Source organism: Anastrepha ludens, chromosome 6 (genome assembly GCF_028408465.1).
Source record: "Anastrepha ludens isolate Willacy chromosome 6, idAnaLude1.1, whole genome shotgun sequence".
NCBI lineage: Eukaryota > Metazoa > Arthropoda > Insecta > Diptera > Tephritidae > Anastrepha > Anastrepha ludens.
In genome coordinates this window covers 19,807,691-19,824,714 of record NC_071502.1, presented here as the reverse complement: position 1 = coordinate 19,824,714, position 17,024 = coordinate 19,807,691, and the positions used below count along the sequence as shown (strand labels likewise).

The 17,024-nt window shown below is 38.5% G+C and overlaps 1 protein-coding gene across 1 annotated transcript in view; it reads left to right on the top strand.

The window, feature by feature from the left end:
• The window catches only part of LOC128868526 (uncharacterized), a 461,316-nt gene that overhangs the window by 396,533 nt on the left and 47,759 nt on the right, over positions 1–17,024 (top strand). The window contains exon 9 of the mRNA XM_054110716.1: positions 3,015–3,083. Within this exon, the coding sequence (XP_053966691.1) occupies positions 3,015–3,083 (69 nt within the window). The remainder of the gene's footprint in view (positions 1–3,014; positions 3,084–17,024) is intronic.

Sequence of the window (17,024 nt, the reverse complement as noted above, 5' to 3'; positions counted from 1 at the left end):
TTGACTTCAAATACAATTTTTAGAAGAATTTTCGACAATTTACAAAGTACTGAGCTGGTCCCCTTAACAAAGAATCGCTTAATAAAAGAAAAACTTGTTAACGATCGTACCTGTACTTCTGATATTTTTACCACGTGAATGAATATCCGTTACAATTTACCAACAATGTTTGGGATCATGAACGTATTTTAGATTGCACAATTCTCATTAATGCTGTTAAAAATAAAAATATAAGCAGACATGCAAGTTTTGCTAAGAATTAATTATACCTACAATGAATTATCATAGATAAGAATGAGTAGAATGCAAGCATTTGGCTTAGTTTTTAATTTCTAATAGTAAGTCGAGTAAAAAACTAAAGCGTAGAAGAGCACCATATCATTGAAAATCTTCGAAAAAGAGGTAACACATACAGAGAAATACTCGGTTGTTCCAATTAGATGATTAACGAATTAGATGAAAAACGTGGCCGTAAATTTCCAAGTCTCTAAGAAAATATATTTAGATCTTAATGTAAGCAACATAACAGTTAGTACATACAGCGTGTTTTTTTAGAGGTTAGGTTTTCAAGTTGGCACTACTTTTTTCGTAGATGGTCTTTTTGACAGCTGTCACTTGATTTATGCTCAGTTTGGTTTGCCATTTCATAATGAATAGACTTACACCTGATCAAGCGCGTCGCACATTCGGTGAATGGGCCCAAAACGAGATGGCCACCGATCCCGATTTTCACAAGAAAATTTTGTTCAGCGATGAAGCTCACTTTTGGTTGAATGGGTATGTCAATAAGCAAAATTGTCGCATTTGGAGTGAACATAATCCACAAGCCATTGCTGAGACGCCGTTACACCCTCAAAAAGTCACTGTTTGGTGTGCTCTATGGGCAGAGGGAATCATTGGCCCATATTTCTTTAAAAATGAAGCCGGCCATAATGTTACAGTCAATGGAGAGCGCTATAGAGCCATGATTAATGACTTTTTCGTGCCTGAATTGGACGATGTTGATGTGGACGACCTTTGGTTCCAACAAGACGGCGCTACATGCCATACAGCCAACGCAACAATCGATTTATTGAAGGAAACTTTTGGTGAGCGCATTATCTCGCGCCGTGGACCTGTGGCGTGGCCTCCAAGATCGTGCGATATAACACCGCTGGACTATTTCTTGTGGGGCTATGTGAAGTCGCTTGTCTACGCAGATAAGCCCGAGACGATTGACGTCTTGGAAGAGAATATTCGGCGCGTTATTGCTGACATACGGCCCCAATTGCTGCAAAAAGTGGTCGAAAATTGGGCCTCTCGGCTGGAATTTATTCGAGCCAGCCGCGGCGGCCACTTGCCCGAAATCATTTTTAAAACATAATGGCAAACCCTTATCTTTATAATAAAGCTAAATTCTTGGCCATAACATTAAATTATATACGTTTTATTTCATCTTGAAAACCTAACCTCTAATAAACACCCTTTATATGCTTGTTGGAGCACAAATTATATGCGCGAAGTCCACGAAAAGTTCCTTTGCTGACAAAAACGCACGTTGCGGCAAGCTTAAAATTTGCCAAGCAACACGTAATTTGGCCACAACAAAAATTTAGATATATTTTGTAGGCGAATGAAACTAAATGGAACTGGGTCTAGGCAGTATGTCCGTGGTCGGCGAAGTGCTGAACATAATCCCAACACACGATCAAAACAGCCAAACATGGCGGTGCAAAAGTGATGATATTGCAAAGTCTTCTTTAAGTGGCATTGCACCAATCCACTTGTTAAACGAAACAATGGATCAGCAGGTGTTCGTGGAAATTTTAGAAAATATAATGCTGCCATGCGCTGAATGGAATATGACATTGAAGTGATTATTACGGCAATATAAGAAGAAGTAGTTCGGGTCAAGGGAGTTAAGGGCATTTCGTGGCCTGTTCAACCGCCTGACCTCAACCGGATAGAAAATTTAAAATTTGTATTTATATAAAAAAGAGTGTTGTCAGTCTTAGATAAACAAACTCCAAAATGGAACACAGTCAAGGAGACATGAAGTCAAAGCCCACTGAAAAGATGTCGCGATCTTATCGATTTCATGCCACGCAGATGCGCAGCGGTAAAATAAAATCGTGATTATTCAACTAAATATTAAACTACTAACGCAAATAAGTAATAATAACTAGATAAATCTTGTTTTAAATATTGACTCAATAAAGTCTTGTTTTACACTTCTATTATTTTGAATTATTTTGGATTATTGAGTTGTTATTATATATTCAAAAATTTATTTTGCGTATTTCTCTTAATGTTACTAACAAAAATATAAATGCATGGAGAGACTGTATGAAATGAACAATTTGTGGTAAAAAAATTGCTGAATAAAATTGTTTTTTTTTTTTTTTTTTTGTTCAATAAATACTACTTTTTTTATTATGTTGAGGTCACTCCTATGGTTTTTAAAATTTCACACAATCAAAAATTGGGTGCACAGCATACTGGACTTCATCTGTTTAATGTTGTATTATTTCCGAGGCATCGAACTTCCTAGAAAACCCAAAATTCCAAATCCTAGCCAAAATTCATCAGCTTCTTACCTGGAAAAGGTAAATCAATGTGCTGAACTCAGAATTTCTCCGCAGGGCATGTAGGCACACACACCCACCCACACACACACATCCATAAATATGCGTGAATGTGTGCATTCTCGATGTTGAAGCGATGTATGCGCCAGACTTGCTCGTAAACTCACCAACATAAATTTTATAGATTTCCGTCTGTTGCTGCTGTTGTTGAGGTTGTTAAATTATCGTTATTGAAGTGACACAGATCGAACCGCATAGACACTAACTGTTACAAATATGTTTTCATAAAATGATTTATTTATTTATTTATTCGCATTGAATTCTGGCATATGAGTGTATCAATGCACACTCATGTTGTGCAAAGACATACATACACACATACATATGCATACATACATACACACATGCGAATGCTTATATATTTTTTTTTTTTTCAAATTTCATTTTTAGGTCGTACGCGCCGCCAGCCCTGCACTGTTGCGCGTCATAGCTTTGGGCGCCTTCTTCATCTACTGCACGGTAAGTTCATATTGCATAGTTACAAAATTGAAATGAACGATAGTTAGTTCTTATGTTCGTTATTTAAAAAAAAAATATTATATATATACAGTGGGTGCTTATAACTAGTAGAACGTACGGCTATAGCATTGATATTTTATCAGTCTGAATAATTTAAAATAAGTATACGACGGCAAATTTTTCTTCATTTTTAATTCAAAAGATTCAGGTTCAAAAGATTTATTGTAAAATGCAAAAATAACTAAAATTCAGTACGCACAAAATATTATTTTCTGTAGCGATCTAAACGAATGCTAACATAAGACATTGAAATAAGAACGATATGGCAGGAGTACTATAGCGAACTGTCTAATGTTGAATTCTCACGCAGCGAAACTTGGTCGTGCTACACAATCGAAGGGCCCTTCAACGAAAGCACAATTGACGAAGTTAATGCGGCGCTTGCCAAAATGAAAGGGAATAAAGCGCTTGGCCCACATCTGATACCTTCAGAAATCTTCCGAGTTCGTGGCGAAGCAGGTATTCTCTGGCTCACATCTCTCTTTCACAAGGTTGCGGCGGAGGGTATTCCAGGAGCGTGTCGTAATAACTGTGCTATCCCTTTCTACAAAAAAAAGACCCATGTCAGGTGCTGTTCAAACTATCGCGGAATAAAACTTATGTCACACTGCCTAAAGATATGGAAACGCGTCCTCGACGCACGCCTTAGAAGTAACGCCGCTAAGATCACCAACCACCAGTTCGATTTCGTAAGTAGGAAGTCGACTGTTGATGCTATCCACATTCTTCTTACGGTCGTAGAAAAACATCGACTAAATAAAGCAGATCTGTTTGGAGTCTTTATTAACCTCGAAAAGGCGGGCGACCACATGCCTAGAGATCTTGCTTGGACGGCATTAAGAAAGCATCTTACCCCGGAAACCATGGTTACTACCCATGAAAAATGATGTAAAATGAGCAAGTTTGCTGGCCCATAGCTTCAACGTTAATATCGACGTGCATTAATGCTCAGCTGTAAAACCTCTTCCCTCTGGTCTGATGATGGACTTCCTTACGCGTGAAATCCAAGGCAACCACCTTTGGACACTGCTGTATGCTGACGATGTAGCCCATCTCGCACGCGACAAAGCAATCCTTCAAGAAAATCTGTACCGGTGGATTACCGCCCTTGAATCGAATGGGTTACATGTAAGCCGCACAAAAACCGAAACAATTGAGTTTCATTTTGTTACAGTGAGTTGAGAGAGTCCAGCTTTTACCATAAATAATGCCCCCCTCAAAATAGTTGATAGCTTTAAATACCTGGGCTCGCATGTCAGCGAAGATGGCACCTTCGAACGAGGAATTTCTCACCAAATTCAATGTGGATGAAAAAGCTGGAGAGCAGCCTCAGGTATCCTGCGCAACAAGAAAGTTCTACCAAAATTAAAAGGTAAAACCTACAAAAGTATGATCAGGCCGGCAATGACATATCCGAGTGGTGGGCTATACCACCTAAACTGGAGCTAAAACTGCACGAGGCAGAAATGCGGATATTGATGTGGGCCAGCGGCGTTACACTGCTGCACAAGATTCAAAACACCTTTATCCCTGATAGCAATAAAGTTGCTCCAATTAGCACTAACCCGCAGCAAAACCGCCTACATGAGAAAACCAGAAGATCGCACAGTGAGGCAAGTGTTATAGATGGAGGTTGCGAAAAGGGGGCCAGGCAGATCACTAAAAGCCTGGAATAAGATGATAGTTTGTTAAAACACATACTTCTTGGTATCGCATGAAAGGCACTTGAGAAGTCAACAAAGAAAGCGAAAGGCTTTTTTTTTTTGCTTTGAAACTCATATGCACAATTGACGATAAGTTGAAAAAGTTAAAGTATTGAAGAGTGTCCCTTGCGAAAACCAGCTCGAAATTCTGTAATGATTTTGTTCAAATCGATCCAAACTTTAATGCAAGTAAACAAAAGCCCAGTAAAAATTGTATATGTAGTGGCAAGCAGAGAAAAAAGGGAGATATATAAAATATATAAATAATATATAGGGGCCTCGGTAGTCTAGCGTAAGTGCACTATCCTGCCACCCCAGCGGTTGGGGATTCGAATCCCACGTGAAGCACGGGCCTCGCACTTTTCCAAACTTACCTACTTTCCCTCTTTCTAATGATTTTCCATTCCAAAAATATTTTCAAAACTCACTTCTCAAACCCAAAACTTATCCTTTCCATCCTCACTCCCGAACAATGGTCAACGCATTATTTGCTTTGTGGCTGGTACAACAAAGAAAAACACATAGTTGCACATTGCATCAGTGGCGCTAGCAAGAGGAAGCGGGCAACCGGTCTATTAGCACAGACACACCAAATTTAGCGAAGTCTTCAACCATCTGTGCGATCTTTCTGGCACGAAAATGTGAGTCACAGATGGCGCTCCAAGCAGTAAGAAGGCGTTGTTCCTAAGCAATGACAGATAGGCATTCCCACTACTTAGGACTGGTAGCAGCAGGCCAATCATCTACCCTGTCAGAAAGCAAATATATTAATGAAACAAACGCAAGACTGAATCTTGTCGATGCCCTATGCTCCCGAGAGCAGTGAACAAGGAAAAAAAAAATAAAAAAATAAATAAAATGCATAAATTTGTACGAGCATTTAATTACAATTAAAAAAATATCGCTCTACTTAAAGTATATCTATAGAAGGTGATGTCTGAAGAACAGCTGATTAATTCTCTTTAGATTCTTATGGCAAAAATTTATGCTTTGTTTATATATTTCGTTATTTAATTTGTTATATTAAAGCGGAAATTCTTATTCGAACTGGGACAAACAGTGTTTCGGTCATTTAAATAAAACCCAATTAAACATGAAAAAGTGAATGTTTAATTTTGGGTAAAAACTTAATATGCGCGAAAACAATGGAAAACAGAATAGGTGTTTCAAAAAAAGTACTCCACGGTTGATGTGGAGCAGAGCTTGCGGCAAAGAAATTACAGAAAAAAAGAGAATATGGCCGGGTTACTACATATACAATCTGTGTCAGTAAAAAGGAACCATGATTATTCACGAACTATAAAAAATGTACAATTTTTTTACATGAAAGTATGTAGAAAACTACGAGTCGCAGTTACTCAATAAGCCGTGTAGTCTTCATCGCTGTCGTGTATAGCCTAGCATCTTCTTCATGCTTTGAACCAGCTGTTCTGCTCGTCGACAAACAGGACTATATTTTGCGAATTTGACGCACGAGTTGCTATAAATCATGAACCAGCCTTCCGGCAAACCCGTTTTCATAGTTCCCCACACATTTTCAATGTGGTTGGCGTCTGGGCACGTGGAAGGCGAGTCCAATACTGTGACGCCATGTTGTTGTGCTGTTGTTTCTCAATGTGTTTTTCTGAGAGCAGTGCTTTTGATGATATGGAACGGTAGGGTATGTTCGTCTTCTTCTGTCGACGTTCGATGGCGTTGATATTCACATCTCTTCCCTTTTTAGCAAGACCTGGTCGTGCTTGGCGTAGTCACAAAGAAGGGTCCCACTTAAAGAGTTGGACGTTCACTTTATCCTGATTTTTTGTCGTCACTTGCTTCAAGCCACGCTCGGAAAAGTCATCAACATTTTTGGACCCCTTATACCGCTGAATCTCGGTGAAACACCAAAATTAAGAAAAACATTTTTCTAATAGCGGTCGCCCCTCGGCAGGCAATGGCAAACCTCCGAGTGTATTTCTGCCATGAAAAAGCCCCTCATAAAATATGTATCTGCCGTTCGGAGTCGGCTTGAAACTGTAGGCCCCTCCATTTGTGGAACAACATCAAGACGCACACCACAAATAGGAGGAGGAGCTCGGACAAACACCCAATAGGGGTGTACGCGCCAATTATATATATATACCGCTGATTCCACATTACAACAATTTTTTTTATATTTTTTTATCACATTTGCAGCCGCGGCGTAAGATGATTTCAGCCATTTCGAATGCGTGCATAAAAATTCTGCCTCAAAACGCCCGGTTGCGTTACCGGGAAAGTTTCGAACGACACTAACCTGAGTTAGCACTGGCGTCGTAGCCCTTGAGTGTGACTATTACGTCGGAAACAGCAAAACGAAATATATTTTGAAATTACAAGAAAAAACCGGTTCTTTTCTTCCGACATGGATTGTATATATATATTTATATTGGCGCGTACACCCTTTTCATGACAGAAATACACTGGGAGGTTTGCCATTTCCTGCCGAGGGGCGACTGCTATTAGAAAAAAACTTTTTCTTCATTTTGGTGTTTAACCGAGATTCGAACCTACGTTCTCTCTGTGAATTCCGAATGGTAGTCACGCACCAACCCATTCAGCTACGGCGGATTACTTCAGACCTCCAGATAATATAATCTGTGGTGGAAGGAAGCCGGACTCTGTCCCATATTCTCCACCGTTGCCAATTGCAAGCTTCAACTTTACTCCGTGCTTATCGCTGAGAGGTAAATAATAAATTTGAGTAAAGTGTTGCTAATAATAAATAGTAATACGCCACTTACGTTTCTCTATTTTAAGGTTTCTTTTTTGTTTTTTTTTGAAGTGAAAACTTCTTTAGAATCGTTGGGAGTGATTTGAGACTCGATGAAACGAAAAAGCGACACTCTTGGCTACGAAGCGTTATATTATATGTTAATATACGTATATGTGTGTGGCTGCGTACTGCTGAGCCACGCTAGTATAGTGAGTATTGTAGTATGTATACAACACTACCTAATACTTGCTTAGACCAAGCGTCCTACGAATGTTTGTGTGTATGTTAGTACGTCTGTGTAATATACGCGTTACGACGTTCATAATAGCAACCGCGTGTGCTGTATTGCGCCCGTATTTTTATATTCGTAAATATTTTCATTTTTAAATATTTACCGCAATTATGCCGAAAAATAAATAATGTCGTGAATATCGACAGAAAAAAAAATAAAGTATACACCAGAAGTATCGCGGATACTTAGAAAAGATTACGATAAAGTTCCAATGATTTTAAGTGGCGATTTTAACGTAAATTTTGCATTGGACACAGCGGTTCCTTTAATTGACTTTCTCAATACAACATTCAATTTAAAAATGTGTAACAATCGCACTGAATCGACAACACGATGAAAAACAACAATTGACGTGGTATTTCAAAGATATGTTGACAACATCGAAACCAAAGCATTTGTATCATATTTTAGCTATCATTTGTTGAAATTGAAAACATTGAGGATGAATAATAATAAAATGAAGAAAATAAAATATGAACTTTATAGCAATATTATAATGAACCTATAATTATCCCGCTCCCAATGCTGCTTTTGTCTCATTCTCTCTCGATTTGTTTTACGGAAAGTTTCACTTCTATCGCGTCTAACCGTTAGACTGGTATTTTTTTTTTTTTCTTATTTAAAATTGGAAAAGTAATGGATTACAATCACAATGATTTTAAAGCATTAGCGACTAGGCCATCAGCTGTCATTAGCTTTTCTTTATTCAACCAATCACCCTTGGAAATAGTAGTTTTAACAATTGAGCTCAAAAAGCAAAAACAAAATACATGTAGCTTTGTTTTTGTACTATCATACTACTATCACCTTGAATAGAGGCGCCTTGGCTCTATTATCATTGTTTATAAATTCTATGTTCATATACCAGAATGACTCACAGGAATGACCAAAAAAAATTTAGTTTTATCGGCAAATATTGCAAAATGAGTGACCTGTTCTGTTTTTGTTTTTATTTAACCTTTATCCGCTCTGCCTACGCTTTGAAAATTACGTTGAATGATCTAGAGAAAAATATACGTGTCCGTAAACTTCCTAAAAATCATATCAATATTTTTCTATCTACTCTTTCAATTTCTACTGAATTCCATTTTGGATGAAGTATTCAATAACAAACTTTCCAGCTTAATTCCGTGAAATATAAAAGTTATCTGCTGTGAACTTACATTAACAAACAAAAATTTTAAAGCTCAGTATTTCTCAGTATTTCTCACAAATAGTATGGCTTTAATATGAAAAATTATATTAAAAAAATGTTCAGTTGAAATTTTTTAGAGATAAATATTTGTATAAGGAATATCGAGAATTCTCACTCTCGTAAATCTAAATGCAAAAAAAAAAAATTCGTATAAGGAATATCGAGAATTCTCACATCGTAAATCTAAATGCAAAAAAAACAAAAAAAAGCAATTTCGGTGTGGACATTTTTTGGAAATTACTTTCAATTTGTTTTACATTAAATGGAAATTATTTGCTCGCATGGAAGATAAGTGCGAGATTTTGGTGTTGATTTTTATCGACAAATTTTCTACGAAAAACAACTACAAATAGGAATGCTTAGAATTTACGAAAAAAGCTTAATAAGATACGCAAATACTTATGACCAAGGCACAATCGTTGAAGGTGGTGGCACTAGACCAACAACAATGCTCGGTACGTTTAATTGTCAAAGCAAAGTATTGTCAAAGAAAAAAAAAAAACATATCAACTGATTTACAGTCTGTTACATAAGAGCGTGGTCACTGTTAAATAATAACAACAATTGATTTTTCGAAAATTCGCAAATTTATTGATAATATGGTCGTCAATACCCAATGCAAATACCTCAGCAGCAAGTACAATCTCCTGCAATGTCGATTATAGCTGGCACCGTCGGGGAATACTTTCCTGCATATTCTACCGGAAAATACCTCCAAATTTTCCGAATTTGTCGAGAAAGTTGATCTAAATTACATGGCTTGCGTCTGCGAAGCTGCATTTTCATCAGAGCCCACACATTTTCTATGGGATTTGCATCCGGTGACTGAGATGGCCAACCTAAAGTGACAACTCCGTTTTGCGCCTTCCACTCGCTACACGCTCGACTCCGATGTTTCGGATCGTTGTCCTCTTGAAGGATCCGGCTTTCATTTTTCTTGATATACCATTGCTTAGCAGATGGTAACAAGGCCTTCTGATATTTTTTTTTTTGTATTTTTTCGGCATTTAAATTCTCGGTAAATAAGAACAAAGTACCGAAACCTTTATTTGAGAAGCACCCCCAAACATGGACCTTGACGGGGTGTTTAACAATCCGTTGAAGCATCTTACTGGTGAAAGTTGTCCAGGCGTGTTTGATGCTCGGGAATGCCCAGAAGGAGGATTCATCAGAAAAAATTACGTTGCTCCAATCGCGGTCCAAATTTTCCTTCGCCCATTCCACTCGTTTTTCAGCGTGTTCTGCACTCAACATTGGTTTTTCTGAAGTACTGCGATATTTCAGTTTATTGGCAAGCAAGTGCCTGCGAATCGTTCCGTAAGATATGTCAACACATCCTGCTTTCAATTTTACAGCAGCTCCACGTAAAGTCGAAGTTGGATCTTTCGAGAACAATGCGAGAATATTTTTTTTGTTGTATTTTTTTGAGACTTTGCTTGCACTTCCGCGATCAGGAAAATCATCAACGTTACCGACCTTTTTATAGCGAATCCACTTGCTAACGAACTGCTTCGACTTTCCCATATATTTCGCAGCAGCAGTTTGCGTTAATTTGGGTCTTTTATTATCCAAACATAGAAAAATTGTTCCGAAGCGAGAGGTGTAAACAGCACTCATTTCGAAAAACCACTCAATTGAAGACTAAATTTGACAGACAGCTGACTTTTTACAAAAAGCATGAAGGACTGAGGACTCTGATTTTTTATCTACGTGTAACAGTGACCACGCTCTTATGTAACAGACTGTAGCGATACCACCTTTAATAGATTCGTCTTGCTTATGACAGATTAAATATTTTTCAATTACAAATTCCTGGACTATTTTGATTTTGGCCTGTCAAATCTAGTCAGCAGTCGTAATATCGGCAGACCACATAAATAAAACAAGTATCAAAATGGTTGTTGTATTTACATTGCGGTGTAGAGCTCAACGTAATAAATATAGTACCGAGAAAAATTTAATTGATTTTTGGTACTAAGAATTAAATTTTTAATTTTTCTAAATTTTTTATTGTGCTAAAAATGTTCTGATGGAAATGATGCAGGTTAATCGTAATTTAGTTGTGTAGTGGACCGCAGTTAGTGGTCTCTCGATAAATTCACTGCAGATGGAGCTCATCTTGTTTACGAGCAAATATAAAATACCCAGAGCTGAACTCCACTCAATAGTTGGCGCTCCGTAGGTGCTCTCTGGCACGCTGAAGTACGTGGGACTCATCCTGAATAGAGAGCTAACTTGAAAGTCCAAAATTGAAGAGAGAACAATGAAGGCAACAATCGCCTTGTATGGATGCAGAGAGGCTAACGGCACTCGTCTAAATTTACATTCTGTTACATTCAAAGCTAGATTCTCACAATTATAGAGCCAATTTTGTTGTATGGACTCCTTGTCTGGTGGAACTCGCTGAAAAAAAAAACGACATCAACTAAGAAACTGGAGAGGGTTCAAAGGTATGCCCTTATTGGAATCAGTGGGATGCTTCAGACCGCTGCTACTCTAGCAATCAACGCTATGATGAATGTGGCATCCGTGGACATCGCAGGGAAAACTTGCGCTGCACGCACCGCAATCAGATTGAGGTATTCGCGTCACAAACTTGACTTAACCCACAGAAGTGTACTTAAAAACTTAGAGCTCATCCCCGTGGTGCCTAATCAATGTGCATCCCTGCTAGGTCCGAGCGGCTTTTTTTCCACTCATATACCCTCATGGGAGAAAAAGACGAGGTGCAACATTTGGGGAAAGGGCATGGCAAGCATGTTTACGGATGGCTCGAAGCTGGACAGAAGGGTTGAGGAGGGAATATTCTGCGAGCTGCTCGCCATTAAGCTGAAATTTAGGCTTCCGAACGACTGTTGTGATTTCCAAACGAAGGCAATTAAAGTAGCAGTGGACTGGTTGCCTACTTCTTTAATAGGTAAGTAAGTGGGTGAAAGATTGAAGCCCCACTCTGGCATCACCTAGGTAGCACTAAAGCGCCGTTTTGATACGATTATGAGACCTTCAACGGGTAGATATCTACAGCCAGCCAGAGCTGTTGATGTAGTGGAGAAAATTGATGGGATTTAGGGTGACGCACTGCCCTAAACTGTCAAAGAAAGGAGCACCCAGTGGCCCTACTCTAATAAACCTCCACAACCCGGACACTTACAGAAAAAATGCTCAACAATCTCGTTCTCTAAAAGGTACCCTCAGCTTCTGCAAAGTGGTTAAATGGTAACCCTAGCTTTTCTGCGTATGTCCCGATCGTCCAATGACCGGTAAACATAGTTACGAGTTTGTTAATTGTAAGGCGTGGAGTTCTCAGGAATTTCTGAATCCCCCGCATATTGTAATGGGGCCAAAGAGGTCTCGAATTAGCACATAAAAAATGGAGCTCCATCTGTTCTGTGCTTTCCTGAGAAATAAATTGTGCAATGCCCTTTTAACACAGTCAAGAGGATGCTGATGGCCGTGTAGGAGTTCTCTGAACCCAATTTAATCCACCTCCTGGCTAGCTTATCAGTAATTTCATTTTCCTCTATGTTTGTGTGTCCTGGAACCCAGATCAGAGAAATGTTACCTGCACACCCAAGAGTTTTGATGTCCTCTTTACAGGAGTAGACTCACTTGGATCTGCACCATGGTGTCATGTAATTACTGTAAGCGAAGTAAATATCTACTCCAACAGCCAGATGGCAATTTAGACCCTAAGCTCGTTGATTGTGCGTTCGGAATTAATCGGGAAATGCCTGATTTCTCTCTCGAATACTTCTATATTAGGCTAATTTGAGTTGCCGCTCACAGTGGCATAGCGGAAAACTACTGGGCTAGACAGGGGTAGGGCTAGAAATATGTGTGGTATACAAAATCCATCCAGGGAATTTATGCTTTATTGCTACTCTTCGAATATTTGACGAAAACTTTCGTTTGTTTTAATATACATCATTCAGCGCAAGCAAAAATAAAGCTCATAACTAAAATAAAAAAATAATAATAATTGGCGCGTACACTTCTGCTTGGTATTTGGCCAAGCTCCTTCTGTTATTTGTGGTGTACGTCTTGCTGTTGTTCCGCAAATGGGGGGACCTACAGTTTTAAGCCGACTCTGAACGGCAAATGATTTTTGTGAGAAGCTTTTTGATACCAGAAATACACTCGGAGGCTTGTGATTGCCTGCCGAGGGGCGATCGCTATTAGAAAGAATTTTTTCTACCATTTTGCTGTTTTATGCACGGCGACTCAAACCTACGTACTAAAGAGCGGAAATCATGCACCAACCCATTCGTCTACGACGGCTTCCGCATAACTATACTGTATACATATATTTACACATATTTTCGTACAGCTGGGACTTCGAAATATATACAAATTCAAGTATTTCCATGTACTTATATTTTAAACTGTCAAACTTTGGCAAACACAACAAAAAGTCAATACTTAGTTTCATGCGAATGATTTATGTAGGTGGACCATGCAATAAATCGCTTCATTAGAAAGCATAAAGGCAATGAAATGTGTACTTGTGTTCATACGAACACATACATGCATACCACAGTGGAGTTTATTAGCAAACATTGAATTCCTTACATAAATTCCCTGCAGGTAAAACCATCCATTTTCCAAGAGGCGCCTTTTTTTCTCTCTTTGTAATCATAACTAGTTCCTAGTCCTACTGTTTTTCATAGAAAATAGCAGACATGTACTTGAAAGGGGTAAACCCTATGGCACTATGGCCAATTCACGTGTAAGGGTTCTGAGACAACAGTTTTACATGGCTAAATTTACATGGTTTCATCCATTAAATTAGTTAAAACTTTATTCTAAAATCTAAAAACTCAGTTGTTCGCAAGACTTCAAGAAAAAATCAACGGAATGTGAAAAAACACAGCCCACCAGAAACTGGATGATCTGTTGAGAAGATTGTTGATGTAGCGGGAATATTGCTGAACAAACTTTTTTCTTTCTTTTTGGTGAGAAGATAGGGTTCAATATGCTTTCACACTTACAGCAATCGAAGTTTGACGAATATTTTCTTTACCGATGGGTCCAAGAATGAAATAGGGTCTGGAACCGGATGGCAACCGTTTTCCAAATGGAAATTTTTGCCATTCTGAAAGTAGCCGAATTGATAATCGAGAGGTAATGGAACGGCAAACAGATTGGAGTTTTCAGTGACAGTCAGGCTGCATTGAAGGCCCTGGAGAACGCGAAATAAACCTCAAAAATTGTTCGAGAATGTAAGAAGAAGCTTAATTCTGTCGCAAGACAAAACAGTCTTGTACTTATATGGGTTCCAGGACACTCCGGTTTTCAAGGAAACGAAATTGCCGATGAATTCGCCAACCGTGGATCAGCGGTTCCCCCACAAAGGCCAGAGCCAATAAACGCAATCTGTTCCTCAAGAATCATGAATTGGTGCAACGATTATGCATGCAGTTTACATAAAAAGCGATGTTCCCGTATAGAACACTGCAGAACTGCAAAGTGTTTTGTGACAAGTCCAAACAGAAAACTGTCAAACTTTCTACTAAAACTTTGTCGGTATTATTACAGGACACACGACACAATCCCCCATGGGGTCAGCATATGACCATCATTGGAATCATTGAGGACCCGATGTACCTGTCTTGCTTGGAGAAAGCGGATAGCACTGACAACTTTCTCTGTGAGCGTTCTGCATTTGCTAGAGCAAAGCTACGAGCTTTCCGATGTCGAGAGAATGAGTTATATTCGTCCTCTAAAATTGGAGGATATTTACAGATTTCCCAAAGAATCTGGAAAATTCTCTCAGGACTTACTACCTCTGTCTCTGTCTCTATTGTTTCCTATCTCTTTCTCTGACACTTTTCTGCTTTCCTCCTTTACTATTTACCCTCTTACCAGAACTCTAAATACAATGGGCTTTTTAGCCTGAGTGTTTTAGGAGCTACCAAATCTCTTGGTGCTCCTTCGCTCGACCTATTCAAATTTCAATTTCACAGCAATGTTCGGGTACTGCATTGAGTGGTGTAGCCACTAAAACAATATCTCCTCTCCTTCAAGGGGAACACCCTTTTTGGGACTATTTCCTGCTTTACTTCTCGAGGGCCCAGCACAACATGCACAGAGATCCAATTCTATTCACCCACGTCGATGTAGGTATACCGGAGTTTGTAGCCTGCCTTCAAGCTATAGGCTCGTCTTTTTGTGCCTCCGTCTGTGTTCCAGTTGTCCTCGCAGGGGAATTGAGTTTGTGGCCGCCATGATTAACCCTATTTTGCTCTGTGTTCTCCCACCGATATTTGTCATTAATCTGCTTAGTAGTCCCGTGAGCTTTGCTGCTTTGGCAGCCGCAAGCCGTATCTGGGCGCAGAAAGTAGGCTTACAGTCTAGTGGTATACCGAAGTATTTCACTACTTTTGGGGTCACTAGAGACGTGTCGCATTTGCATGCTGATTATCGATATACCGACGTTCTCAAGAACTTAGCATTCAAGAATCGATTGTTTGGCGGATTTAATCCGTAGACGTGCTGTCCACGCGCATTTAAATGATGTATTTTTCCCATATCATAAGAGCCAAGAGCCGTATTTAGAAACTTGAAATAATCTTTTGTAAATTTTTACATGTTTAACTTAAAAATAACATTTAAGCGGGTCTTGTGAAAGATTCTTTAAGGTGCAATATTAAAAAAATTAAAAAAAATTTTAATTGTCCAATTGTTAACATTTTTTTTGGGAATTAAATTTTTTTTTTATCTTTTATATGAAAGTACGTAAACAATCCTATAGAAAGCATTGATTTTATTTTCTCTAACACCGCCAATAATTGGCCCAAATAAAATCCAAATTTTGAGCCCTTCAATATTTTCTCTGTATAGTACAGCATCTTCAGTAAATTTCATCCAAATCGAAGCGCTGAAATTTCCGGCGGGTACGCATAAAGTGCCTTGCCCCAACTGTTTATGCAAAACTAAAGAAAATTATACATTTTTGTTATCCCTTTGCCGCCCATTACAATCATTTATTATTTATTTTCCAATTATTTCGAAAGGGTATTCCATTTGAGCCGTCTCCCAACTGATAGAAATTTAACCACTTTCCGGCAAGTGTGCAGAAAAAAGGACTTGCCAGTTTGATTTTGTACATCAACACACCCCACATACGTTTTAATAAACTTGCGAAATGTGTGAAAACATTCTCTAAAGTACTTTTATGTGTTGTGCGGTGGAGTAAAAATAAATTGATTGATTTATTTGCTTTAACTTAAAACGGCTTTTCAAAACGCCATGACTCACCAAAATAATGGAATGCCTACGATTTTCCCGAAATCATGCCAACTTATTGAAAATAAATCAAATTACCCTTGGCGTAGAGGCAAAAGAAGAAAAAAAGTAATAATAGCTGGAAAATATACTTTATCACGAAAAACTGATTCTACTGAGGATGCAACAAGCATAATTTTCTTCTCAGTGGGAATACACGCTGAGAAACAGCATCGTGATAGTTCGTGAGTAGCTTAACGTGTATAAAAATTAACTTTTTGGATAAGTAAACAAATGCACAACTTTTTTAAATAATTTGCAGAAAAATTCACATATAATTTTTTTTTGTTTTAGTGATCTGAATTAGGAAATACTTACTTTAATTGTCACGGCTTGGTTAAAATTTTATTGATGATTTCTAGTATTGGCAAAGCCTAAAATTAAAAAACGAGGAAAATACTAATTGGCACTTGAGCTAACAAAAAAACAAAACAATTATATTGTAAACAAAATTACTTACCAACACGACTTCACAATGCGTGCGAAAACATATTGGGCTACCGACCTAAGGAAAAACAGGAATGGATGCACGAGGAAACTTGGGAAGTAATCCGAAATCGAAGATTAGATTCGATTAGATTTACGGTGAGTTGGACAAGTTCAAGCAATCAGTCAGAAAGATCATTGTACTACATCCGGGTAGATTACAGTCGAAGTATGGATGGGAAGACGG